At 56.0% G+C, this 26,883-nt stretch overlaps 1 protein-coding gene across 1 annotated transcript; it reads right to left on the reverse strand.

The window, feature by feature from the left end:
* Window positions 1-25,323, reverse strand: ITGB3 (integrin subunit beta 3). Its single transcript, XM_054396559.1, has 15 exons — window positions 25,251-25,323; window positions 18,895-18,980; window positions 14,336-14,528; window positions 11,705-11,957; window positions 11,064-11,226; window positions 10,001-10,162; window positions 9,760-9,855; window positions 9,137-9,226; window positions 8,625-8,759; window positions 7,329-7,758; window positions 3,237-3,459; window positions 2,134-2,234; window positions 1,905-2,024; window positions 753-919; window positions 1-69 (listed from the first exon to the last, which is right to left on the reverse strand). Exons 1-15 carry the CDS (start codon window positions 25,306-25,308, stop codon window positions 1-3), a joined length of 2,346 nt encoding a protein of 781 aa, XP_054252534.1. The 5' UTR covers window positions 25,309-25,323.
* Between the last annotated feature and the right edge of the window lie 1,560 nt (window positions 25,324-26,883).

Consider the following 26,883-nt stretch of genomic DNA (forward strand, 5'->3'; position numbering starts at 1 on the left):
TTACATGTTCCCACGGTAGGTGATGTTGGTGAAGGTTGATGTAGCCTCTTTGTATAAAGGGTTGTTGCCCTAGAAGAAGGAAAAAGAGCATCATAAGTTTGTGCTTGGCACCAGCATTCCTTCTGCTTTCCAGCTGGGGAAACTGGGGCACCATTTCAGCATCAAGTGGTGGATCCACATCTGCACCCAAAGCTCTGGCTGCAGTTCGATGACTCCCCACAAAGTGAAAAACCAGCAGGAGCTCAGGAGCAGAGAGGCCTCCTGAAAGATCCACTCCACCCCTTTTCTCTGGGGAGGTGGAGGAGAAGTAGGGGACAGGCCCTGTCCCAGCCCCCTTCCCTTGTGCTCTGGGTGCCTCAGCCCTTCCAGCACCCTGTGGCAGCAGGGACCTTCCAGCTCACTCACAGGATGGAAACGCTGCTGTGGGCAGTGAGTAAGATGTCACACTGGTGACAAGTGCTTGGGATACACTGGAGGCAAGAAAGTCACCTGGGACATCTACTATGGCCTGTGCACAGCCCTTGGGACTGCAGTGGGCTTGGGCAAGGGATGTCCAGGCTGGCAGTGTCACCCTGAGCCCTGCTGTGACACTCTGCCATGCTTCAGAGAGGGGTGGGCAAGGTGGTCCTTAAGGATCATGCTCTGGGACCACAGACAGCAGCTGGGCTCCCGTGCTGGGAGCGCTGGGATCTGGAACCACTCAGCCCAGGGGCTGTGGGGTTCAGGGGCTCCTGGCCAGCACTGCCCCTCACCGTGTCCCACTTGGCCCTGGCCTTCTCCTCCTCGAAGCGAGCAAACTCGCGGCGGTCGTGGATGGTGATGAGGAGCTTCCAGATGAGCAGGGCAGCGAGGCCGATGAGCAGGATGGCTCCTGTCACCGAGAGCAGGACCACCAGCACGTCCGGCCCCTTCGGGCACTCTGCAGGAGGACAGGGTTGGGAGAGGCTCAGCACCCCCAGGGCAGTTAAAAGCAGCTCTGTGGATGGCTGGCTGTGGGTACATGGAGCTCCCTTGGTCTCAGAAGGGCTTCATCCTCCACTAGGGAGCAGGAGCCTCTGCCCTTGAGCACAGCAGGGTCTATAAAGGAGGAGCCCACCTATGGGGTGTGTGTGCTGACATCCTCAAGGTCCTATAGAGGTCTGCACCCAAGCCTGGAGCAAGCCAGGTCTGGAGAATCGCAGGTCCCATCCCTGGTGAGGGATGACACAGGACACCAAGTCCTTGGGCTGGTGGAAGTTCATCTACAAGCCACCAGCCTGGCTGATGCCCTGGCACCATCAACACAGTGCCGGCAAACCAGGGTGGCAAGACCTGGTGTGAACTCAGCACCCACCCTGCTCCCCTGCCCAGGGCTGTGCAGCCACCCCAGCCCTCTCCTGCCTCTCCCCTCCAGGCACAGGGGCCAAGGAGGGTGGGCTCCAGCCCTGCTTTTGAAGGATCTGTGGCCAAACAGCTCCCAGCTCAGCTGGAAATCAGAGCATGAGGTTGCTGGAGACCCCAGGGCAGCTCTGCATGGTCAGGGCTGCCATGTCCCAGTCCTGGCATGCAGCCACAACATTGCTCCTGCCTGGTTAACAGGAACCAGCTCTTATCTCTCCTGAGGAAAATCACACCCATGGAGGCAGAAGCAGGATCAGGGCAGTGGGAAGGTTGAGCCCCCATCCTTGGCCTCAACCTGGGGGTGAAATAATGGAGCGACGTGGTGGGGAAACATGAGACAGGCAGGAAATGACAGCCCCAGTGGCACAGAGCGGAGAACAAAGCAGTTCTTTAACCTCTCAGTCCCTGACCACGGTGCTCTGCGAGCCTGGCAGCGGTGGGCGTTACAAAAGGGACACAAAATCCCCCCCCAGGTAGCATGGAAACCCAGCTCTGCAGGCTCTGACCTCCCAGCTGGGGCTTACCTGGCTCCTCGATGACGGAGAGGATGGACTTGCCGCTGGAGTCCTCGTAGTACTGGAAGCGAACCACGCAGTCGTTCTCGTCCTTGTAGGTGCAGTTCACAGCGTCCTTGCCCCTGTCACCTGCCAGAGTGAGAGGCTCAGAGCCCCCCGTGCCGGGGGGAGAGCAGGCTGTGTGCACAGCCCCCCAAATGTCCATGCCCTAGGGCAGGGCTTGGGTCTCCTCTCTTACCCAGTTCCTGCACCGTCTCGATCTCGTCGCGGCACATGCGGCTGCAGGACTGCTGCTCCACCAGTGCTCCCCGCTCAAACTTCTTGCACTCCACACAGTCCCTGAGCAAGAGGAGGGAGGTACTGTGAGCTCTGCCATGCTCTGCCCAAGGAACCCCCACACCTTTCAGTCTCAGGCTGCAGAAATCACTGCAACCCCAACCCAGCTGCAGGTGGTCCTCAATGGGGTATGATCCATCCCAGCTCTTTGCTAGCCTCCCCAAAGGGGTATGATCCATCCCAGCTCTTTGCTAGCCTCCCCAAAGGGGTATGATCCATCCCAGCTCTTTGCTAGCCCCCCCAATGGGGTATGACCCATCCCAGCTCTTTGCTAGCCCCCCCAATGGGGTATGACCCATCCCAGCTCTTTGCTAGCCCCCCCAATGGGGTATGACCCATCCCAGCTCTTTGCTAGCCCCCCCAATGGGGTATGACCCATCCCAGCTCTTTGCTAGCTCCCCCAATGGGGTATGACCCATCCCAGCTCTTTGCTAGCCCCCCCAATGAGGTATGACCCATCCCAGCTCTTTCCTAGCCTCCCCAATGGGATATGACCTATCCCAGCTCTCCTGAAGCTCCCCGATGGGGTATGTCCCATCCCAACACTCTTGCAGCTCTCCAACAGGGCATGAACTATCCCAGCTTCCCAGTAGGGCATGACCCATCCCAATTCTCTTGCAGCTTCCCAATGGGGCATGACCCATCCCAGCTCCTCAATGGGATATGACTCATCCCAGCGCTCTGCTGGCTCCCTAATGGGACATGATCCATCCCAGCTCCCCAATGGGGCATGAGGCATGACCCAGCCCAACTCTCTTGCAGCTCCCCAATGGGGCATGACCCATCCCAGCTCCCCAATGGGACATGACCCATCCCAGCTCCCCAATGGGACATGACCCATCCCAGCTCTCTTGCAGCTCCCCAATGGGGCATGACCCATTCCAGCTTCCCAGTGGGTCTTGATCCATCCCAGCTCCCCAATGGGGCATGACCCATCCCAGCTCCCTGCCAGCTCCCCAATGGGGCATGACCCATCCCAGCTCCCCAGTGGGGCATGTCTCTCACTTTTTGATGGTGCAGGCATCCGGGCAGGTGGGGCACTTCTCGCAGGTGTCTCCGTAGGCGCCGGGCTGGGTGCAGTCGCACTTGCCGCAGAGGCAGGAGCCGTGGCCGCTGCACACCAGCCCGTTGCTGGACATGCAGGTGTCAGTGCGGGTGGTGCAGTTGCAGTAGTCACCAGTCCAGTCTGAGTCGCACAGGCAGTCCCCACAGCTGCACTTCCCGTGGCCTGGAGACAGCCAAGAGGGCATCAGGACCCTCAGGTATCCTCACAGACAGGTATCCTCACAGACCATAGAATGGTTTGGGTTGGAAGCGATTTTAAAACTCATCCAATTCTAACCCCCCTGCCATGGGCAGGGACACCTCCCACCAGCCCAGGTTGCTCAAGGCCTCATCCAGCCTGGCCCTGAACACCTTTGGGGAGGAGGCATCCACAACCTCCCTGGGCAACCTGTTCCAGTGACTCACCACCCTCATTCTAAAGAATTTCTTCCTAATCTCCAGTCTAAACCTCCCCTCTTCCAGCTCAAAGTCATTGCCCCTTGTCCTGTCACTACAAGTCTTTGTAGAAAGTCCCTCCACAGCTTTCTTGTAGCCCATTTTGGGTACTGCTCTAAGGTCTCCTTGGAGTCTTCTCTTCTCCAGGCTGAACAGCCCCAACTCTCTCTTCCTGTCCCCATAGATGCTCCAGCCCTCTGATCATCTTCATGGCCTCCTTTGGACCTGCTCCAACAGTTCTGTGTCCTTCTTGTGTTGGGGTCACCAGAACTGGATGCAGTGCTCCAGGTGGGGTCTCATGGCAGCAGCAGCTGGAGATGCTCAGTCAGATCCATCTCTTGAGTTAGTCAAGCTTTGGCTTTGGCTTTTAATTTCAGATTGGGTGAGGACATATGGTCAATCCCCCCAGATCCCACTCATTTAGGGCAATGAGGCTGGTGAAAGGTCTGGAGAATAGATCTGGTGAGGAGCAGCTAAGGGAACTGGGGTTGTTTATTCTGGAGAAGAGGAGGCTGAGGGGAGACCTCATTGCTCTCTACAACTCCCTGAAAGGAGGTTGGAGTGAGGTGGGAGTTGGTCTCTTCTCCCAGGTGCCAAGTGCTAAAACAAGAAGAATTGCACCAGGGGAAGTTTAGGTTGGAGATTAAGAAAAATATTTTTGCTTCAGGAGTTGTCAGGGATTGGACAGGCTGCCCAGGGAGGTGGTGGAGTCATCATCCCTGGAGGTGTTCAGGGAATGCATGGCCATGGCATCTGGGGACAGGGTTTAGTGGCCGTGGTGGTTATTGGGCTGATGGTTGGGCTCAATGACCTTAGAGGTCCTTTCCAACCAAAACAATTCCAGGACTATGATTTCCCAGCCCAGAACTGATCAGGGGTAGCCAACTGCTGGGAAAAGCCTCACAAGCTCTGCACGCTTGCCAACGCTGGTTTAATCAGACAGACAGACAGACAGACAGACGTGCTTAAAGCCTGCCAAAGCCTGGGGCTGTTTGGCTTGTGGTTTGATTTCAGCTAGAAGACAAGACCCAGCGAGCAGGGAGGATGCCGTGGAGCCGGCACGTGCCGGCCCGGCCCCAGCCCCAGGTGCAGCAGGACAGGTCAGGAGTGGCCAGGCACACAGCCCCACAGAATGGTAGGGGGTGGAAGGGACCTCGAAAGGTCATCCAGTCCAAGCCCCTGCCAGGGCAGCATCACCTAGAGTAGCTCACACAGGAATGCATCCAGGTGGGTTTTGAATGTCTCCAGAGAAGGAGACTCCACAACCTCTCTAGGCAGCCTGCTCCAGGGTTCTGTCACCCTCACAGTGCAAAAGTTTTCCCTTCTGCTCTTGTGGAACCTCCTCTGCTCCAGCTTGCCCCCACTGCCCCTTGTCCTGTCATAGGATGTCCCTGAGCAGAGCCTGGCTCCGTCCTCCCCACACTGCGCTTCACACATTTATCAACATGAATGAGGTCACCCCTCAGGCTCCTCTGCGCCAAGCTAAAGAGCCCCAGCTCCCTCAGCCTGTCCTCACAGGGAGATGTTCCTCTCCTCACCATGCACCATCCCCAATATGACCTTGGGGGCACCAGCGTGAGAAATAAATGTGCAACCCAGTCATGAGGAACTAGGGCTGAGTCACAGGAAAACTGCTACCAGGCTGGGTGACAAGGCATGGAAACAGACAGTGAGAAATGGCTCAGTGGGACGGGATCGATGCCAGCAGGGGCAGACAGATCCTGTTAATTAACAGCTCACCCAGGCTGGGGGCAGAGCTCTGTCATTGTCCCTTCGCCCACCAGATCCGGCAGCCGTTGTGCAAACAGGCAGCAGGAGCAGGGACAGGCAGCAGGAGCAGGGACAGGCAGCAGGAGCAGGGACAGGCAGCAGGAGCAGGGACAGGCAGCAGGAGCAGGGACAGGCAGCAGGAGCAGGGACAGGCAGCAGGAGCAGGGACAGGCACCAGGAGCAGGGACAGGCACCCAGCTGCCCCAGGGCACCAACTTCTCAGGGTGGGGAAACCCAGCAGGGACAGGCACCCAGCTGCCCTAGGGCACCAACTGCTGAGGCTGGGGAAACCCAGCAGGAACAGGCACCTGGCTGCCCCAGGGCACCAGCTGCTCAGGGTGGGGAAACCCAGCAGGAACAGGCACCTGGCTGCCCCAGGGCACCAGCTGCTCAGGGTGGGGAAACCCAGTGTCTCCAGCTCCGTTAGCACAGGCCGGTGAGAGGCTTGAGTTGAAAGGGCCTTAAAGATCACAGGATGTTAGGGGTTGGAAAGGACCTCTGAAGATCATCAAGTCCAACCCCCCTGCCAGAGCAGGGCCATGGAATCCAGTAGAGGTCACACAGGAACACATCCAGATAGGTCCTGAAAGTCTCCAGAGAAGGAGACTCCACAAACTCCCTGGGGTCAAGTTCCAACTCTCTTGCCATCAGCAGGGACACCTTTCACTAGACCAGGCTGCTCAAAGCCTCATCCAGCCTGGTCTTCCATGAATGACTTCTGTTAGGGTGACAGAGCCCTGGAGCAGGCTGCCCAGAGAGGTTGTGGAGTCTCCTTCTCTGGAGATTTACAAGACCCATCTGGATGCATTCCTGTGTGATCTGCCCTCGGTGATTCTGCTTTGGCAGAGGGGTTGGACTCGATCTCCAGAAGCCCCTTTCAGCCTCTACCATTCTATGGTTCATTGAGGTGTCCACAACTTCTCTGGGCAACCCGTTCCAGTGTCTCACCGCCCTCATAGTAAAGAGCTTCTTCCTAATGTCCAAACTTCATCTACTCTGCTCTAGTTTTAAACCACTGCACCTCATCCTAGCACTACCAGTGCTTGTCAAGAGTCCCTCCCCAGCTTTCCTGTAGCCCCCTTCAGGTACTGGAAGGCTGCTCTAAGGTCTCCCTGGAGCCTTCTCTTCTCCAGGCTGAACACACACTGAATCTCACACACCCAGACAGGAGCATGGCAACAATCCCTGCCCTGGGCTATGTCTCTTCTCTAGACTGAACAACCCCATCTCCCTCAGTCTGTCCTCCCAGCAGAGGTGCTCCAGCCCTCTGATTAGACCCTCTCCAACACTTCCACATCCTTCTTGTTTTGGGGGTGGGGTGGGGTGAGGGTGCTAGAGCTGGCCACAGCACTCCCTCATCCACGAGTTGGGACGATATAGAATCAGAATTGTTAGGGTTGGAAGGGACCTCAAGGCTCAGCCAGTTCCAACCCCCCTGCCATGGGCAGGGACACCTCACACTACAGCAGGTTGCTCACAGCCACATCCAGCCTGGCTGCAAAAACCTCCAGGGATGAGGCTTCCACCACCTCCCTGGGCAACCTCTGCCAGTGTCTCACCACCCTCATGGGGAAGAATTTCTTCCTAACATCCGATCTTAATCTCCCCATTTCTCGTTTTGCTCCATTCCTCCCAGTCCTATCACTCCCTGACACCCTAAAATGTCCCTCCCCAGCTTTCTTGTAGCCCCCTTCAGATACTGGAAGGCCACAACAAGATCTCCACGGAGCCTTCTCCAGACTGAACGGCCCCAACTCTCTCAGCCTGTCCTCTCAGGGCAGCTGCCCCAGCCCTCTGCTCACCCTGCCCTGGGGGCGCAGCACTCACCGGAGCACATCTGGCCCTTGAAGCGGACGCAGGAGAAGTCGTCGCACTCGCAGTACTTGCCGCTGACCCTGCCGAAGTCGCTGCTGTGGCAGACGCACTGCCCGCACACGCACTCGCCCCGCTGGCTGCAGAGAGGCTGCCCGGCCCGGGGGCTGCAGTTGTCCTGCTGCGCGGGGCTGTACTCCTGCTCCGAGCACTCGCAGTGCGACCCCAGGCGCCCCGGGTTGCAGCGGCAGACGCCGCACTCCAGGGAGCCGTTGCCCTGGCTGCAGGCCGAGCTGTTGGCCTCGGCTAGGCTCTCGCAGGAGCAGTCGCAGTGGAAGTTCACCGCCACCGTCAGGCTGTCCTTGAAGCCCACGGGTTTGATGGTGAAGGATTTCTGACGCTCCTCCGGGCACCCCCGCACCTTGGCCTCGATGCTGAAGCTCACCTGGAAGGCAGAGGAGGATGTCTGGGTGTCAGGAGCCAGCAGCATGGTGTTGGGGTACCTGCTCCAGTCTATGAACAAGGTTAAGGATCTCAGAAGGCTTATGAGGAGCAGCTGAAGAAACTGGGGGTGTTCAGCCTGGAGAAAAGGAGGCTGAGGGGAGGCCTTCTGGCTCTCTACCACTCCCTGAAAGGAGGTTGGAGTTAGGTGGGACTTGGTCTCTTCTCAAAGGAATAAGCAACAAGACAAGGGGAAAAAGCCTCAAGTTGCACCAGTTTAGGTTGGACATGAACAATTTCTTCCTCAAAAGAAGCAGCCCTGTCAAGCCCTGGACCAGGGTACTCAGGGAAGTGGTGGAATCACCATCTCTGGAGCGGCTTCAAAGAGATGGAGATGTGGTGCTGAGGGACATAGTTTAGTGGTGACCTGGCAGTGCTGGGTTAATGGTTGGACTCGATAGTGTTAAAGGTCTCTTCCAACCAAAGCAATTCAGTGACTCTATGAAATGGGCCCCACCAGGTGTCTCTGAGCTTTTCAAAGGTGTCCCAGCATGGTTTGGGTCAGGGCATTGCCTGCCACAGTAACCAGACTAAATCCCACACTGTGGCCAGCAGCCTGGACTGCGCTAGCAGATTAGAGCTGGCATCCAGCAGACTCAAAAGGGCATTTTCCTCTGTGGACCTGCCCAGCTGGACCCCTCTCTGCACTGCAGACATACAGGGTCTGTATCTTTGTCTATCCCTTTATCTTCTGCCTGTTTCTCAGAAGGTTGTGGGGCAGGAAGGTGGTGCTAGTGGAGAGCATCAGACGAGCTGGCAGCGCTGCTACAAAGAGGGAAAGAAAACCCAACCCATGAGCAGCCTTCTCACCGTGTCCCCAATCTTGAGCCCCATGCAAGACTTGAGCCCAGGGATGACCTCATCGTTGAGGCAGGTGGCATTGAAGGCCAGAGAGAGCTCTTCAGGGAGGTCACGAACCTCCAGCTCCACCTTGGAGCGGATTTTCTGCAGGAGGAGAGAGGAGTGATGAAGATGACAGCACAGAGCAAGGCTTAATCCTCAGTCCCCCCCTGAGCACCACAGCAATGCTCCCATGCACATGGGAAGGAAGCCAACTGCCCCAACTCTGTTCTGGGACTTGGCTGCATCGTTCCCCAAAGGGAAATGCCTTCAAGGATGGGAAGGGGCAAATGGTGAGCAGAGTGATGTCCCTTCCCCAGGGTCCCTGCATGTGTGAGTGGAGGCAGATGCTTGCAGCTGGTCCAGGGAGGATGCTTGGGGCTGAGGGAGCTGCCAAACCTGTGTGGGCTGCTTGCAGTGTGAAGCTGTGTCTGTTTCAGGAGGGAGAGGGCAGCTGTGAGGCCATCACACTGCACACTCACCCCGTAGGAGTCCACTATGAGCTGCAGGACATTGCTGGAGTCTCTGGACAAGGTGCCCACAGTTGTGCCTGGGATCAGCTCACTGTAGTTCTGGAGAAACATCATAAGCATGGTCTGCTTGTGAGAGGGGAATGGGACACAGCTGGGCCAAACCCTTCCCAGGGAGCTTTGATAGGACAGGAGACCACCAGGCTATGTCTAGCCACCCATGTCCAGCTGCAAAGAGCGCTCCTGAGGACCCACCCCCAAGAAAGTGATTAGAGTGCTCCTCAGGACCCACCCCCAAGAAGGTGATTAGAGTGCTGCTCAGGACCCACCCCCAAGAAGGTGATTAGGGTGCTCCTCAGGACCCCTACCCCAAGAAGGTGATTAGGGTGCTCCTCAGGACCCCCACCCCCAAGAAGGTGATTAGGGTGCTCCTCAGGACCCCCACCCCCAAGAAGGTGATTAGAGTGCTCCTCAGGACCCCCACCCCCAAGAAGGTGATTAGAGTGCTCCTCAGGACCCCCACCCCCAAGAAGGTGATTAGAGTGCTCCTCAGGACCCCCACCCCCAAGAAGGTGATTAGAGTGCTCCTCAGGACCCCCACCCCCAAGAAGGTGACTTTGCACAGCAGCTGTTACCTGGTAGAGGCCAACAACTGTATCTGTCACAGCAAAGATCAAGTTGATGTTCTTCTGGGAGAGTTTCTCAGTCATCAGGCCCAGAGAGGGATAGTCCTGGAGAAGAGGAGAGGTCATACTCTAGGAACATGTGTCCCCAGTCACCTTGGTCCCCATCATGCTCTCCAACAAGGGCTGGACCACCTTTCCCATCCCACAGAAGCTCTGAGGACCCCAACCCCGTGCCTGGGCTGGGCTTTACCAGTGTGGTGGAGGCAGAGTAGAAATTGTCCTCATCGATGTGGCACTGGGCGTCGTTGGGCTGCACGATGCCAGCCAGCCTGCCGTCCAGCGCGATGTGCGTCTTGGCATCCGTGGTGAACACCAGAAGGTGGGAAGCATCATTCCTCCAGCCAATCTTCTCCTGCAGCAAAGGGCAGCCCCCAGTCACGTGGCAGTGGGTGCCAAGGGCAGCCCTGTGTGCCAGCACCCTCACTGCTGCCTTGGATGCCACCACCTGAGGAGGTGGCATGGCCTGGCATGGCTTGGCTGTAGGGACCAACCTGCCATGGAGAGGGAACCCGAGGGCTATGCCAGGGAAGGGCTGTGGAGCCTGGAAGGGGCAGGGGCTGCTTGGGCAAGTGAAAGAGGTGGTGTTGGGTTGATAGTTGGACTTGATCATCTTGGAGATCTTTTCCAACCCAGAAAATTCTATGAAACTCTATGAATCAAGGTTTTAATTGGCTGAGTGTTAATCAAGAGGGATGCAGCCTCTGCCATTTCCTGCAAAATCAAGGACAGGAGGAGATGTCCCTTCTGGGCTGGTTACTGCAGGGCTGGGATCATCCTCACTTCCCAAGCACCTATTCTGCTCCTCTCCCAGCGCCCTGTAAGGGTCCTGCTCTTCCCTTGCCCTGGTTGTTGGTCTAGAAATGTCACAGACTCATGGAATAGGGGGGCTGGAAGACCTCTGAAGTTCATCTAGTCCAACCCCACTACTAGACTTAGAATAAATTAGTCAGGAACACGTCCAGGCAAGTTTTTTGAATGCCTCCAGAGTCTCCACAGCCTCGCTGGGCAACCTATCCCAGTTCTCTAACACCCTTGAAGTGAAGGATTTTTCCCTTATGGTTATGTGGAACCTCCTGTGTTCCAGTTTGTGTCCACTGCCCAAGGTGAGTGTTCACCCTCTCTGGATCTGAGCCCTGCAGCAGCTCCAAGGGCTTACAAGTCCTGCCCTGGTGGGGTTGGGTGGTCTCTGCTAACCCCCTAGGCCCAGCTTGATGACCCTCTCCAGCCCCAGCTGTGCCCCTTCTTGCCCTTACATCACACACAGTGGCCTGGATGATGGCATCAAAGCCACCCTCCGGTGCATCGCGGTTCCGTGAGACCTTCTGCTTCTGCACCTCCTCGTTGAAGCGAGTCACCTCGTCCGTGAGGGACAGCACGTGCTTGTAGCCAAACATGGGCAGGCAGGTGTCCCCAATCCTGTGGGAGGACAGCAGCCAAGCCATGAGGCTCTCCCAGCTCTCATCCCCACCATGCAGCCATCCCATGTCCCATGGTCCTGTTCAGGATGTGTTGGAGAAACCAAACCACTCTAAGAGACTCTTCCAGCTCCCATCCCCACTATGCAGCCATCTCACATCCCATGGTCCTGCTCAGGATGTGTTGGAGAAACCAAACAATTCCAAGAGACTCCCAGCTCTCATCCCCATTATGCAGCCATCCCATGTCCCATGGTCCTGTTCAGGATATGTTAGAGAAACCCAACCCCTCCAAGAGCCTGAGGACAAAGCCAAAGGCTGGAGGAGGAGCTTTAAAAAAAAAAAAATAAACAAAAAAAACAGAGTCTCAACCCTGCCCAGCTCCCCACTGAAATCCATGGGTAGGGCTTTCCAGCCAGGTTCCACTGATGTCCCGTTAACTTCAAGCCCTGACAGGACTCCCTCAGCCTGGGACTCACTCATAGCAAGGGTTGGTGACAGCTTCTGGGGGGGAGATGTACATGTAGGGGGAGAGGGGCTTGTCCACAAAGGCCCCAAAGCCAATGCGCAGGTTGCTGGTGAGCTTGCGCATCTCGCTGGCCAGCTTCGTGCCCAGGTGCTGGATGTTCCTCAGATCATCCTTCATGGAGTTGGAGAGGTCCATCAGGTAGTAGATGTCCACAGGGTAGTCTTCCACTTGGCGCACTTGGACGCGAAAGACCTGGGAGTCGTCTGTGAGGTGAGAGGGCAGTGGGGTGAGAGGGCAGTGGGGTGAGAGGTCCTCTCCTGGGAGGAGCAAAGGGAGCTCAGCACAGGGCTGGGGGAAAGTCAACCTACAAGGCCAGCAGGAACCCAAGGAGGTGGTTTAAAGCTGGCTGGGAGGAGAACATCACAGTTACACAGACACAAGGGGCAGGGTGCTCCTGCAGGAGGAATGCTGTGCACCCCCTGGAGATGGCAGATGTGGCTTATGGCTCTCCAAACCTCTCATCACCAGGATGTGAGCAGATCCTCCTGCTCAGAGCTGACTCCTCAGGCATGAGCAGTGTGACACCAACATGTGATGAATGGAGGGAGTGAGACACTCAGTGAGTGGGCAGCAAGATCTCCCAGGGATCACAAGGCTGCTTGGGACATCTCTGAGCATGTCCCAGGGCCTCCTCCAACCCTGTTCCTTCCCTCTCCTCTTGGCTCCTCCCAGCTCCTTCTGGGAAACATTCAGTGAAACATTTTCCATTGAAACAAAACTCTCCTTGGACAGAACCTTCTGGGGCACAGGCCAATTTCAATGACTTTTGGCCTTAAAAGTGAAAAAGAAAAGGCTGCAAACCCTTTGGGTTGACCTTTTCCTTTTGAAGACACAAAGGTTCATTCTTGCTGCTCCTTGAAACAGAAGCTGGAGCACAGCTGCAGCCTTCTCACAACACCTCCAATAATGGGGGGGGGAGGGGAGGGGGAAATAAAGGCTTTAATTGAGCTTAAATTGTTCTTGTTGCCATATTTCCATCTGAACCTACACATCACATTCTGACTTTCAGGATGGAGGAAGTTTCAAAACCTGCAAGAGCTCAAAGAGCTCCATGCCCCCTCCAGCTGCATTGCTGCAGCAGCACCACAGGCAGGACTCCCAACTTTGGGCAGCTGTTTCTTCTTGCTGAGCTAAAGCCATGAGGGCTCTGAGCCTGCAGGACATGGGCTGTGACCTGTCCTAATTATGTCCTTCTGCTTTTTAATCTTGATTCATGAGTTAAGGCAATGAAGCTCGGGATGGGTCTGGAGAGCAGGGCTGGGGAGGAGCAGCTGAGGGAGCTGGGGGTGTTCAGCCTGGAGAAGAGGAGGCTGAGGGGAGACCTCATTGCATTACAGCTGCCTGAAAGGAGGCTGGAGCCAGGTGGAGGTTGGTCTCTTCTCCCTGGTCTCAGGTGGAAATGGACTGAAATTGTGCCAGGGGAGGGTTAGGTTGGAGGTTAGGAAAAACTTTGCTGCAAGAGTGGTCAGGGAGTGGAACAGGCTGCCCAGGGAGGTGGTGGAGTCCCCATCCCTGGAGGTGTTGAAGAAACCTGTGGGCATGCACTTGAGGCCATGGTGGTGTTGGACTGAGGGTTGGACCTGATCTTAAAGGCCTCTTCCAACAGAAGCAATTCTGTGGCTCTGTGATTCATGCCAAGCCTTCCTGGATGGGCAGAGATGACTCCAAGCTTGGGTTTTCTTCTACTGCTTCCAAGGAACAGGGACTTAAAGCACTGCACCCTGCTTCTGCCCCTCTGCAGAGCAGCACACCCCCAGCCTGCTGCCAAGCATCTTGAGCCCTAAAATAGCCCAAGGGCCACTTAGCTGCTACATGTCCCCATTGCATGGAGACACTTCAGGTTGCTGCCATTCAGGTGAGTCAGGACTCCTCTTGGAGTGGACATCCCAGGACATCCTCCCAGGGGTGTCCTCAGCATGCCATGTGCATTCAGCCACTGCTATCTGGCCCCAGAGCTTTACTGAGCACAAGGAACCAAATCTGTTCCTGCTGAGACTGGAAGTCATCCATGAGTGGATGGCTGGGGGTGGGCTACGTGTGGGGCAGAGCAGGGTGAGGGCACCACTCACTCCACATTCCCCAGACTGGTTCTGTGGCCTTGGGCTAGTGAGGTTTGTTAGCTTTGCCTCCTGCCTGGCACCTCTTGAAACTCCTCAGTGCTGGCAAAGGCCCATAACAGTTAATTGGCTCCAGCCTGCCTGGCTGCAAGGAGCCTGGGAAATCAGAGGGACCTGCTGGCAGCCCAGCCCTGCCAGCTGCTCCACAGCTCCTCAGACATGGGCTGGCTCCCACCAGAGCATTCACAGTGCAGCAGCAGTGGCTGAGCTCTAAATGTCTTCATGAACTAAGCCTGTGCCTTGTTGGAGTCACATCCCAGCCTGCTCCCTGGGATACCAGAGGCTGAACAGCAGCTCACAGCCAGCCTGGCTGCCCATCAGGGGTGTTCTGAGAGGGTTTGGTGCAGCCCTGATGGACATCAGACAACCTTGGCCAGTGAGGCAGTGATGGCCACTCATCACTTGAGCCCTTTGGGTTATCCCCACTGCATCTCCCCTTCCCACAGCAGCCTGGGGGCTCTTACCTGGCCGCAGGTCCAGCTGTATCCTCTGGGGGCTCATCTGGGTGGTGGTGGAGCCCCCTGAGCCCTTGTTGCTGAGGGGTCTGTTCTCCAGGATGGTCACACTGCTGGTGGGGAACTCGATGTGGTCCTGCCCACAGCCATGCTGCAGGAGGTTGGCATGGAAGTCACAGCGAGGGGATGACTGCCCCACGACCTGCAGGAGGGGCACACGGTCAGGAACCAGCTCTCCCCGGGCTTATACCAGGAGGAGAGGACCCCCATGCCCTGCAGAGCCCCTCCTTTAGCACATCTGAGGCAAGCCTGGGATAGGAGGCTTTTGGGGGCTCAAGGTCTCTGCTTGAGAGGGAGGTGGCAGACAGAGGGGATCCAGGACCATCAGCAAGTTCTCCTGGGGCTCAGGGCAGGTTTTGGTCTCCTGTGCTTCACAGGGGAGCTCAGCAACCTCTGCCAAGGGCAAAGCATCCCTGCCCAGCCCCCTCCTGACTCCCAGCAGCTGCAGCCTCAGGTTTGGATTTTGGCAGAGGTAGAAGGGAAGCCTCTCTCTGTGGGGTAGCTAGAGGAGGGTGAGGTGGGATGAGCTTGGGGCAGGCTGGGGGTGAGGGGCAGAGACTGGGAGTTTTTAATTATATTCTAACCCCTGGCAGAAGCAGAGCCACCTTTTCCCTCCTGTTTTCCTCAGCCTGTGCCCTTGGACATCTCACCATGGGCAAGGAGCAGCCCTGCTGTGGGTGAGCCCATAGCATGGAGCAGTGCTCAGTTCCTGTCTGAGAAGGGCTCAGGCTTATCTCTAGCTCTCCAGCTTCCTGCTGGATGGAGCTGGCTAGTGGGGGCAGAAGAGGACCAAAAAAGGAAAGAAAGAACAAAAAAGGCAACAGAGCTGCAGGAAAAGCTGTCAAGGGCCTGCCAGGGGCAGGAAGCACAAAGTGTGGAGTCATGGTGGGGCTCCAGCCCTGTCCCTCCTTTCCTAGAAAGCTGCTGGCTCCTTGCCCTTATCACAGCCCATCAGAAGGGCTCCTGTGGCTTTGGTTTCTCCTGAGGACAAATATGGGAAGAATTTCTCTCCCAGCCCAACGCTGCCAATTTCCGGGCAGGCAGCAGCCACCCTCTGCTCCAGAGGACTTCAGCATCTCCCTCCCACAGCCCAAATCATTCTACATCCAAAGTCCTGCAGCAGATGACCTATGCAGCCTTTCCCTGCAGCACACAAGGGTGGCACAAATCCTGCTGTGGCTGTTCCAGCTCCTGGGAAGCTGGATCCCAACCCTGCAGCCTGCCAGCACTGGAGGGGTTCCCCGTTCAGGAGTTTGGCTCCTCCAGGTTCAGGCTGGTTGAACCCAGGAATGAATTTGTGTGTTTTAAGCAAACAAGAGAAAAATGCAAACAGTGTCAGGAGGCCCTGGCTGGCCAACAGCCCTCTGGAAAAAGCAGCCAAGCAATAGCCAGAAATTACATCAGCAGGCGTGGTCCTCCCCCCGCCCCCCATGGCCTCCTGCTCCCACCCTTGCCCCATGCTGTCAGTGAAGAGGAGAAGTCATCCTCCTAAATTAGCTCCTTTCCACTCACCCACCTCTCAGGCTTTCCCCTCAGGGCTCCCCACTGCTGGAGGAGGTGCTGGTCCAGATCCCATCAATCACCTCAAACATTCCTGTCCCAGGTGGGGAAATCACTGCTAAGATATGGGGGTGAGGAGCAGGCTAGGCAAAGAGGGCTCCAACTGTGGTGCTGGGCTCTTGGGGGACACCTGGAGATCACCTTATGGGATTTGGCAGCATCATTCCTACTGTGATAGTCCCACAGAGAAGCTGTTTAACCCCAGGGCTGCATCCTTTCCATGGAGCCCAAGGTGTCACTGCCTCAGGGTGCACAAGACCTGCCAAGCCACACAACTACTGCAAAAGCCAAAGGGCAGTTGCTGTGCCATTGCCAGGACATTTGGCTGTGAGGCCCTTGCAGCCCCCAGCCCCTAATCTATTTTCTTCTCTTCCCAGGCTCTATAGACCTTAATGGTTGGACTTGATCTTAAAGGTCTTTTCCAGCTGAAGTGACTCTGATTTGATGACTTCCAGACTCAGTGACTTGGGCACAGCCCCAGGTAGCAGGGACCCAGCAGCAGCCCAGACTTGCTGGTGACAAACTCCCAGGGCAGGGACTTCATGCACAGACACACACCCTGCAACCCCCACTTCAAACCAGCCCTGACAGCATCAGCTCCCCATCATGGGGATGCTGGGGAGGGGTACATGCTCCCACCCCACCCCATCACAAGCCATCCCTTAGCTGAGATGCTCCCCAGCTCCACCTCCCCTCCAGCCACCTCTGTCCCACAGCAGAGAAGGAGGTTTCAGCTCAGCATCTCCTCCAGGGTGGGAAATGTGATGTTTTTATCTATCCCCTGCTCTCTGCCTCCAGACCCCATCATTGAGGGCAGGATCAGGCAGGGTGCTGGCAGGGCCACCTCCAGCCCCAGTCTCCCTCACTGCTGGGTGGGGGAGGCTTCAGGAGTCACCCAGCCCCAGGGCATCTCTGTTTTCATCTGCAGACAACCACAGCCTGCCTCAGCTTCTCTGCAGGAGAGCTCCTGGGAGGACCCAAAGCACAGATGCCTTCACCGATGAGAACTAAAAACCTTCCATCAGCTTCTCCAGACTCAAATCCTGGTCCAGCCTTGCCTCCACCTTCCCTCGAGGGAAGGTGACATTTTGGGTGGGTGAGACCCTGGAAGATGTGATGATCATCTCCAAAGTGGTTTTAGAAGCAGATCTCAGCACTGAGGCTTGGCTGACTTTTGCAGAAGGCAGAGCGAGCGGATGGGCACAAGGAGTTGTTGCTGAGAGTGGCCAAGGTTACTGAAAAAATAAATAAAACTCAACTCCTCCTCCACATCAGCACTCAGTGAGGGTCACAGGAGACAGCAGTGAAACTCTTCTCCAGTCCAGAGGCAGGATGGAGCAGGGGAAACTGATAACCTCCATGGGAAGGCAGCGTGGGTGGGGAAGGGCTGCAGTGGGAGCACAAATAAAAGTGCTGTCCCTTTAAAAAAATAAAGGGGGAGGAGGTGTTGGGGGGAAAGCATCAGGGACCACCTCCACCCCAGGGAAATTAAACCAACCCGCAGCAAAAACCCTCATTTGCTAAATTAAGGCAATGGGGTCCAGATGTTGGAGGCAGAGCTGCTGAGCAGAGCTTGCAGAGCCCTGGCTCTCCCGGGGCGGGTTGCTGGCAGCGGGAGGGTTCCCTTGCTGCTTGTCACGTCTGGCTGTGAGCACAGCCCTGAGCACCACTGGAAATATTGCCTTTTTTGGAAACTTTTGCTGATCTGGAGGGGAAAAAAAAAAAAAAAAAGAAAAAGACAAACCAAACCAAAAAACCCAAAGCACCCAACAAAACAAACCCCAACCCATCACGGCCCCCACTGCAGCGTCAAGAGATCAGCCCCGGCCCAGGAGCAGTGGCTGGGAAGGAAGGAGGGAGCCCAGCCCAGCCAGTAATTCCCCATCTGGAGAGGGGAGTGAGGGCTCTTATCACCCTCCGGATTTCAGCCACTCCTTGTGGGAGATAAGATGGGCTACAAGCATCTTGATTCACACCAAGCTGTATCTGATGGGCACAGCCAGCAGAGGCAGCCCCTCCAGATACACACCGGTCCCGAGGCATCAGCCCATGCAGACAGGATCCAGCAGCGTTTTCCAGCTGGCATCACTTTTCCCAGCCCCAGTGGGCACCACAGGCACAGCCAAAGGAAGCAGGGTTTCATGAATGGAGAAGAAGCAGATAGCAAGGAAAGCTTTGCTAGAGGGGAAGCTGCTCTCCTGGGAAGCCCTGAAGGAGGTTTCATCACTTCTCCCCATCCCAATCTCCCTTGTCTCTGCCCTGGGGCTCCTTTCCATCTGCTGGGAAATTCCATCTTGCCCCATGGACTAGCCCCCAGGGCAGCATTTTTGGAGGGGAACGTGGCAGATGTTCCAGGCTCTAACTCACCCAAGGAGGATGATTTTAGAGTCACAACTCAGCTCTCACATCCTCTTTAGCTCTTTAACCACAGCCAGGCACCTTGTCTTCCCTCCCCCTCCTCATTCCAGTGAATAAAAGCTTTTGAAACCCAAACCTAAACTTCTAATCAGTATTTCTCCTTCCTCCCACAGCCCTTCCAGCAATTAAACTCCTTTAGCTGGAGCTTGACAATGACTTTTCAATAAGCAAACCAGAATTAAGCTAAGGTTTTTTTTAGTACAGGTTTTTTAAGAGACAAAGTGGGTAACAGCAGCATTTCCCAACCTGCTCCATGTGGCTCCCAGCAACACACCCAGAGAAGGGGCAGATTTTTGGAGCAAGGCAGGAACAGGCAGCTTAAGCTCCCCATGGGCATCCTGAGCTGTGCTCAGAGCCAGATGCCATGGGGATGTGTTTAGGCATGGTAGGGGCAGATGGGGACCAAGCTCAAGGCTGTTGCAGAGGGAGCAGCACCTGTCCCACAGCCCAAAGGCTCACTCTTCCCACAGGTCCCCTGTCCTGCTTGGGGTCCTGCTTCAGTCCCCCCTAGGCCTCCCCCCAGCTCTTACCTCAGCAGAGCACCAGGCACAGAGGGGGCTCACAGCCAGGCACTGCTTGCAGGAGTTCACCCCACGGGTGGTGCAGATGTTACCCCCTGGAACAGCAAAACAAAGGGGTCACAACCTGCAGAGCCCCCAGCCCCACACATGTGCTGAAGTGTCAGTGCTCAGCCAGCACTGCAGGAGCAGACACAGCCCCCATCCCACCCTGAGCCCTTTCCCAGCCCCAAATCCAGGTGGTCATAGAACTCTTGAGGCTGGAAGAGACCTTTGAGATCATTAAGTCCAAGCACTCACCCAGAGCTCACAGCACCACTGCTGCTAAGCCACTGAACCACAGCACTCAGCACCACATCCAGGTGGCTTTTAAATACCTCCAGGCATAGGGACTCCACCACCTCCCTGAGCAGCCTGTTCCAACACCTGAGAACCTTTCTTTGCACCCCTCCCCCACCTCCCTGCCCCTTTTATAAGCACTTCCCCAGCCTGGTACCAGCTGAGCTTCATCCTGCCCAGCGCTGAGCATCGTTTGCCACCTGCTAGCTCCTTAAAGGGCTCTCCCATCTCTGCAGCCTTGCAGATGTTGGAGTGCAGCCCACACTGCTGTCAGAGTTGGGCATCTCCTCTTGTGCCTCCCTGCAGAGATTCTGGGACAGCAGGGAGGGATGAATTCCCAGGGGCTCAGCGTGGTGCCCCCAGGCCTGCCAGCAGCTGGGGAGCTGCCACCTCTTCTCACTGCTCCCAACCCAGGGTGGTTGGTGTCTTCTGGTGCAGGCACTGAGCAGCTGGTCTTGGCTGGGCTTCAAACCCCGGGAAAGGAGGGGAAGGAAGGGGCATGAGTCCAGAAACGTGCTGGCAGCCATTTGTGCCAATGCCCTGGGCAAAGGTTGGGCTCTGCTGGGGAAAGTGGCAGTGGGGACTTTGGGAGATGCATTATGGCACCAATTGTGAAGCTCAGAGGCCACTGGGGCTGTGTGGGTCCCAGTTAAAGGGCCCCAAAATGCCTGCAGGGTCCCCAGGGCAGTGGCAGTGCCTGCCAGGGCAGGAGGAGCTTCTCCAGCACAGCAGGACCGTGTGGCTCTGTGGTTCCTGCTGCCAACGGCTGCTGTGGCTGGGGTCAGGGCTGTGGTGGCATCATCCTCAGCTCTTCCTCCTTCCTGGGCCACAAGCAGAGATTCACAGTTCCCTAGACAGAGCAGACCACAGCCAGCTGCCAGCGTGGCTGGGGGAACGCTGCAGCCCAGGAGATGCCAGCATGGAGCAGCGGGCACAGGGTCTCCTCTTTGCCCCGTCCCCACCCGTGGCTTTCCCTGGAAGCCGTGGGCAGCAACGTCTCCCACAGCCGCAGGAAATGCAACACGGAGCAGGAGGAGGAAATGATGAAACGACGTCGTCAGGACCTTGGGCAGAACCATGGTGACAGCACCGCGTGTCTGTGTCCCCGGGCACGCAGGCAGGGACCGGGTGTGAGCGTGGGAGCTGTGCCTGCAGCCTGCCAGGGGTGTGTGTGTGTGTGTGTGCCAGGGGTGTGTGTCTGTGCCAAGGTGCTGCCACAGGCTGGGCTGCACACACTGTGCATGATCCAAGGGCTGCAGCACCTCTGCTGTGAGGCCAGGCTGAGGGAGCTGGGGATGTTCAACCTGGAGAAGAGAAGACCCCAGGGGGACCTTAGAGCTGCCTTCCAGTACCTGAAGAGATCCTACAGGAAGGCTGCAGAGGGACTTTTCCTGAGGGTGTCTAGAGACAGGACAAGGGGGAATGGTTTGAAGGTGAGGGAGAGCAGGGTTAGACTGGAGCTGAGGAAGAAGTCCTTCAGTATGAGGGTGGTGAAGCACTGGAACAGGCTGCCCAGGGAGGCTGTGGCTGCCTTCTTCCTGGGGGTGTTCAAGGCCAGGTTGGATAAGGCCTTGAGCAGCTGAGTCTAGCTGAGAGGTGTCCCTGTCCATGGTGGGGAATTTGAAGTAGATGATCTCTGAGGTCCCTTCTATCCTAAGCCATTCTATGATTCTGTGACTGTCCCCAAGGCAGGTGACTGCTCAGGGACATGCCCCAGGACCTCTGCCACTCACACTCCCTGCTTTGGGGTGGCACTCACTCCCAGGGCTCTCTCCATCAACCCAAATACCTGGCCTGTGAGGATGGGAAGGGTTTTTGGATATTACAAAGAATTTCTTCCCTGCAAGAGTGGTCAGGGATTGGCACAGGCTGCCCAGGGAGGTGGTGGAGTCCCCGTCCCTGGAGGTGTGCAAGAAACCTGTGGCCATGGCACCTGGGGACATGGTTTAGTGGCCATGGTGGGGTTGGGTTGATGGTTGGGCTGGATGCTCTCAGAGGCCTTTTCCAACCAAACCAATTCTATGACTCTATGAAATTAAGCATTGCCCAGAGGAGTGACAGCCTGAGCAGGGACAATTAGCAATGTGCCACAGCATCCTTGAGTGGACTGGAGCCAGGACTGGGCTGGGGGAAGGCAAAAGGCTCTTGGAAAGCAGCAGCAGCACCAACAGTGTCAGCTTCTGGTTCCCACACCTGCTCCTGCTGCCTCTGTGTCAAATCCCTCCTGCCTTGCCTGGCAGCTGCAGCCCAGTGTCAGGGCATGTGCCTTGGATTTGGGCTGTGCCCTGGATTTGTGCTGTGCTGTGCCCTGGATTTGTGCTGTGCTGTGCCCTGGATTTGTGCTGTGCTGTGCCCTGGATTTGTGCTATGCCATACTTTGGATTTGTGCTGTGCCCTGCCTTGGGCTGGTTTTTGTGCCATGCCTTGGATTAGTGCTGTGCCACACCTCAGATTTGCACTGTGCCATATCTTGGTGCCATGCTCTGGCATGGCTGGCAGCAGCTCAGCCCTCCAGGGACACAGGCATTATCCTGGCACCTCTTGGGCTCAGGGACAGCCCTGGCAGCTCAGAGTGCTCAGAATTAAACCCTCAGAGCTGCCAGCCCTGGGGCCATGTGCCTGAACCTGGGAACAGCTTCCAGAAGTTCAGGTCCCTGATGCTTTGATAGCTGAATCAGCACCATGGGCCCTGGGTAGAGGATGAGGGGAGAGGTGCCAGGCAGCCATCTGGCCTGTGCCAGGTGTTTTAGTGCTTTCCACTCCCATCTCTCTCCCTGCAGTGCCTCTGTCTAGCTGCCAAGTCACAGCCCTGCCTGGGGCAGGGTTATGGCACCCAGTACCACCAGCAACACTCCTGGCCAGCTCCTAATTAATGCCAGCATGGAGTTTGTTCCCTCAGGAGTGGGTTTTTAGCTAGCTGGAGGATTGTTTAATCACCCAGCTCTGCCCCAGCACCCAGCTGGCTGGGGAAGTCCAGAGCTGCCAAGGGCTCCTGCCACTCATGGGTGCTCCAGGCACACTCCCAGCCAGGAGACAGGACCCAGGGCTCACTCACACCAGCAGCCAGGATGTGAGAGATCCTTGTCCAAATCCTTCCTCAAACAGCTTTCTCCTGTGGCTTGAGCCAAGTCCTTCAGCTGCTCCCTGCCTCAGTTTCCCCTGTGCAGGGTTAACTCTGCTCTCAGCTGCTCTGAAGCACAAAGAGGAGGATTTCCAAGCTCATTTCTGCCAGGGGAGCCCCTGGTTGTCTCCACTTCTCCTCCTCATGCTATGAAACCTGGGATCTGGGCCTGAGGAGCTCCAGGACTGTCCTTTTGGGCTGGAAAGCTCATCTGCTCCCCAGCATTTGGTACACATTACTGTGCACAGCCTCTGGGCCCCAGTGGTTTTCTCCCTTCCCCTCCTGCCACTACCCCACAGCCCAGGGATCCTTGATCTGGTGTCCCTCTTCATGCTGGAGGTGTAAACCCAATTTTGGGTTGGTTTTGGACTGAGGGCCACAAGCCAGGCTGTCCCAGCTGGGCAGAGCAGTGGCCCTGAGGCTGGAGAGCAGCATGTGGGGTTAGATGGGGCTGCAGCACAGAGGGACCCTGCAGGAGGGAGGCTGCCAAGCCCAAGGCTGCCCTGGGGTCTGCCACCACATCGTGCCACCATGCCATTGATGGCAGTGCTGGATTTGCCCAGGAGGTCCCCACAGGTGGGTACTTGTCCTGTACCCCTTGACTCAGCCTGGGGGTGTCTGCCCCAGACTCACAGAGCCCTGTGGACCTTGTGGTCTCCATCATTCCATGATTGACACAAGTGCCTGGGGATGGAGGACCCTTCCCCAACCTTCACTCTTGGCTGCCCCTCATCCAGGGCTGGATTGGAGTAGGGCCATCCCTTTTCCCTGGGCAAGGGTCAAAAATCACCTGGGCACCAGTGGTGATTAACAGAGGGAGTTATCCCAACCCAAACATGCTAGGAGCAGGCAGCCTCCCTCCCAAGCTGAGGGGAGATGTCCCTAGTTTGGCATTCCCAGCACTGCTCTTGTGGCTGGATACAGGGTTTGGTGTCAAGAGGGAGGTGGGGAGTGGCTCCTTGGGGTGATGCAGGAGCAGAAGCTGAGGATGCTGCAACTTGAGCCCCTTCAGGTTGTGGCCCTGTGAGTGCCCAGCAGCACTTCCTAGGCTCAGGACTCTGTCTGGCCCTGAGCAGGTTAACAAAATCCCAGCACAGCCTAAACTAAGACATTCTGTGGGTTTTAGTTCTCTCTCTCTCATTTTTTTTTTCAATCATTTTGAGGGTTTGTTTTTCTAGCCATAAAAACTAACAAACCAAAGTACTAAAGCTGCATTTTTTTCACTATGCAAGCAGCTGAGCTGATCCTGAAGACTCAGGCTTTAAAAAAAACCCAAAAACAACCAACCAAAAATTAAAATAAAATTTAAAAAAATCCCAGCACATGAAATACAGAGAAAGAGAAACTGGGTAGCATGGGAACCACCAGGGCTGCAGCCCCCAGAGAGGTGAAGTGATGCACTCCAAGGACCCCAGACGCCTGTGGCTGAGCATCACCCTTCCCTGGCTGGAGACAATTACTCAATCCCCCAGTCTGCCCTCCCAGTAACCTCCTCCACCAGCCACACTCTTTGTTTTTTTTTCTCCCTTCTGCCAATTTGACCAAGAATGTGCACACAGAAAACTGGATTAAAATATTTCAGTAAACCCATCCTTAAAGCCCTCTCTCTGGCCCTTTCTGCTTGACTCAGTGATAAGGATTTGGGTTTTTCTGGCTGATCTCCTGGCCACCCCATCACTGAGGCTGTGCCTTTGCTCTGAACCTCTCCCTGTCTGCCAGCATCTGCCCCACACTGAGCTCAGCTGAGCACAGGCAGGAAGGCAGAGGAGCAGGGAAATCACCTGCCCAGCCCCAAACTGCAGCTCAAAGGAACAAGCAAGCAAAGTGATTTTGTGTGCCCCATGTACCAGTGGGGGGATTTCAATGGTCTGGAAGGAAAGGGGCCACAGATAACTTCAAATAATTTAGATACTCCACAACTCCAATCATTTTATGGTAACACCTCTCCAGACTTGTCTCCTCTTTCCTCAGCAGTGCAACCAAAGCACTTCACAGCAAGGAAAAGAGCCTGACCTGCTTTGGAATTCCACCACTGGAAGGTGTAAGAAGAATTACAACAACAAAACTGTTGTACCATTAGCAAATTTATCCAGGGCTTGCCCCATGTCCTGTGCTGATGACAGCTGCATCCAGCAGCAGATGAGAGCCTCAGGCTCTTCCTGGGAATTCAACAAAGTCTGGGATTCTTTAGCTGGAGCAGTGTTGTCCCAAACCCCCTCGAGTAGGGGCCTGGAAAACAATGAGGCTGATTTATAACTCAGGATCTGGGAACACCTCAGCTTGTGCAGCTAGAGGATTTGCTTTGAGGCCTGGAAGCACACCTGGGGAGGAGGTAACTGCTCTGAGCTTCTCCAGGCTTCAAAGAAAACTTTTCTGTACACAAACTGCGTTTGTCCTGTAGTTCCCTGGTGCCAGGAGTCAGTGTTTAAAGGAAAGCACCAAAATAACATGAGATAAAAAACAGAAGACAGCAGCACTGACGTCTAAACCTCCCTGGATCCAGGGTCCACCTGCCCTGAGGACTCCCCCCCCGGTGTGTTTTCTGTTTATGAATGACAGAGCCCAAGTCACACCCCAGTGCTTCCATTGCACACCAGTGCCCTGCCAAACACAGTGTAGGCAGAAAACACAGCCCTGCCTCACCCAGGGTGGGAGTCACTCCCACCCACCCCCCGCCAAACCATGGCTTGACCCTAGAACATCTCTGAGAAACTCTGGCCCCGACCCAGCCGAAGCCCAAGCAGCGCTTTGAAACCGCACCGAGGTTGTAGGCTGCCAACCCCCTTCCGAGCGCTTTCCCCAGGAAATCGCAATCCCCGGGAACGCAGAAACTCCTGGAACAAGGGACAGAGTCACTTAAACAGACCTGGCTTGAAGCAAGCAACAGCGCTACAGGCTCTAAACCTACCCCAGCCGCCAGCCGCGCAGAGCATCAGGATCGCGACCGCCGCGCAGAGCCTTCCCATCTTCTCCTGCCAGCCCCTAACGTTGCGGGGCTGCTAGGACCAGCCCCTCGGTGAGCGATGGAGAGCAGCTCTGGGGCAGCTGGAGGTTTTGAGCAGCCCAGGAGATGAATCATGAGCCTGGGTGTATGACACGGGGAGCGGGGCCGGCCAGAGGAAACTGCAGCTCGTCATTCAGTTGGGAGGCAGGGAGTGCCCCCACCCGCGCCGCAGCCGGCTCCTCATGGGTTTGTTGGTTTTTTTTTTCTTGCTCTCTCAGCTCAGAGCAGGACCTAATAAACCCTGGCAGCGAGTACTCGGCACTAGTGACCTACAGCCCCCGGCTAACAGGCTCTTTCCCATAGGCTCTTCCACTTGGGTTTAATTCCTGGCAGGATTCTTGCTCACTCCCTCTTTTATTAACTCTTGCCTGAAAGGCAGCCTGGGCTCTAAAACCCAGCCTGAGCTGCCTCTGAGGGCAAGGATTTAAGGAGAAAGAGAGCAAATACAAACTGCAATGGAAACATGAGGAATTTGAAACTGAAATGGTAGAATCATAGAATTGTCTCAGTTGGAGAAGCCCTCCAAGATCATCAAGTCCAATCCTCAACCCACCACCCCCATGGCCATTAAACTATGTCTCAAAGTGCTGTGTCCACACAGTTCTTGAACACCTCCAGGGGATCCACCACCTCCCTGGGCAGCTTGAATATGAAAATGAATGAAAAAAAAAAGAAAAAAGAAAATTAAAATATGAAATTTGGACGTTAGAAAAAAAATTCTTCACAGAAAGGGTCATAGAGCACTGGACCAGGCTGCACAGGGAGGTGGTGGAGTCCTCATCCCTGGAGGTGTTTAAAGGAGGAGCTTAGGAATATGGTCTGACAAGACGTGTCAGGTTATGGCTGGACTGGATGATCTTAAGGTCTTTTCCAAGCAGGTGATTCTGTGGAAGTGTGGGTTCTCAGGGCACTGGTGCAAATGGGAATATCCCTGCTGGAACTGCTGGGAGCTGAGTGAGACCCAGCCAAGAACTGGTCCTGCTGAAACCAGCAGTTTGGGTTTAAACTTGGACATCACGAAGGGAGTGAAGTGCAGTTGTGGGTCAGGTAATTTGGGTTTTCTTCTCACCTGTGTTGTTTTTACCCCTCTGTGTCCTCAGAAATTGCTCTTGTGCTGAGCAAATACAAGGAGCTGGATCTACAACAGGGATTGTCCCAGCTGAAATGCTTGGGCTGCTTGTGGGTGCCCCCTGAGGGGGTTTTATAAACCCCTCCTTGCCCTGCAATACCGAGGTCCTGCTCAGACCCAGGGAAACTGAGGCACTCCAAGTACAGGCTGGGGGGGCAAAAGGGAGAGAATGGCTCTGTCCTAGTGGGTGACAGGGGTTGGGGACAGTAATGACACAACCCTGGGTCAAGGCATTCTGACAGACAGAGAAGCCAGACTGCAGGAAGGGAGCTGGTGTGGGTGTGGAGAGCTGCAGGCACTGTCTGGCGGTGCCGGATGCTGTGGGGTGAGGATGTGCAAGGTGCTGAACCACAGCCCCACGCTGGGAGGGATGAGTGGGGACAACAGCTCCTGCCCCAGAGCTGTGTG

This window comes from Indicator indicator, chromosome 37, assembly GCF_027791375.1.
Source record: "Indicator indicator isolate 239-I01 chromosome 37, UM_Iind_1.1, whole genome shotgun sequence".
NCBI lineage: Eukaryota > Metazoa > Chordata > Aves > Piciformes > Indicatoridae > Indicator > Indicator indicator.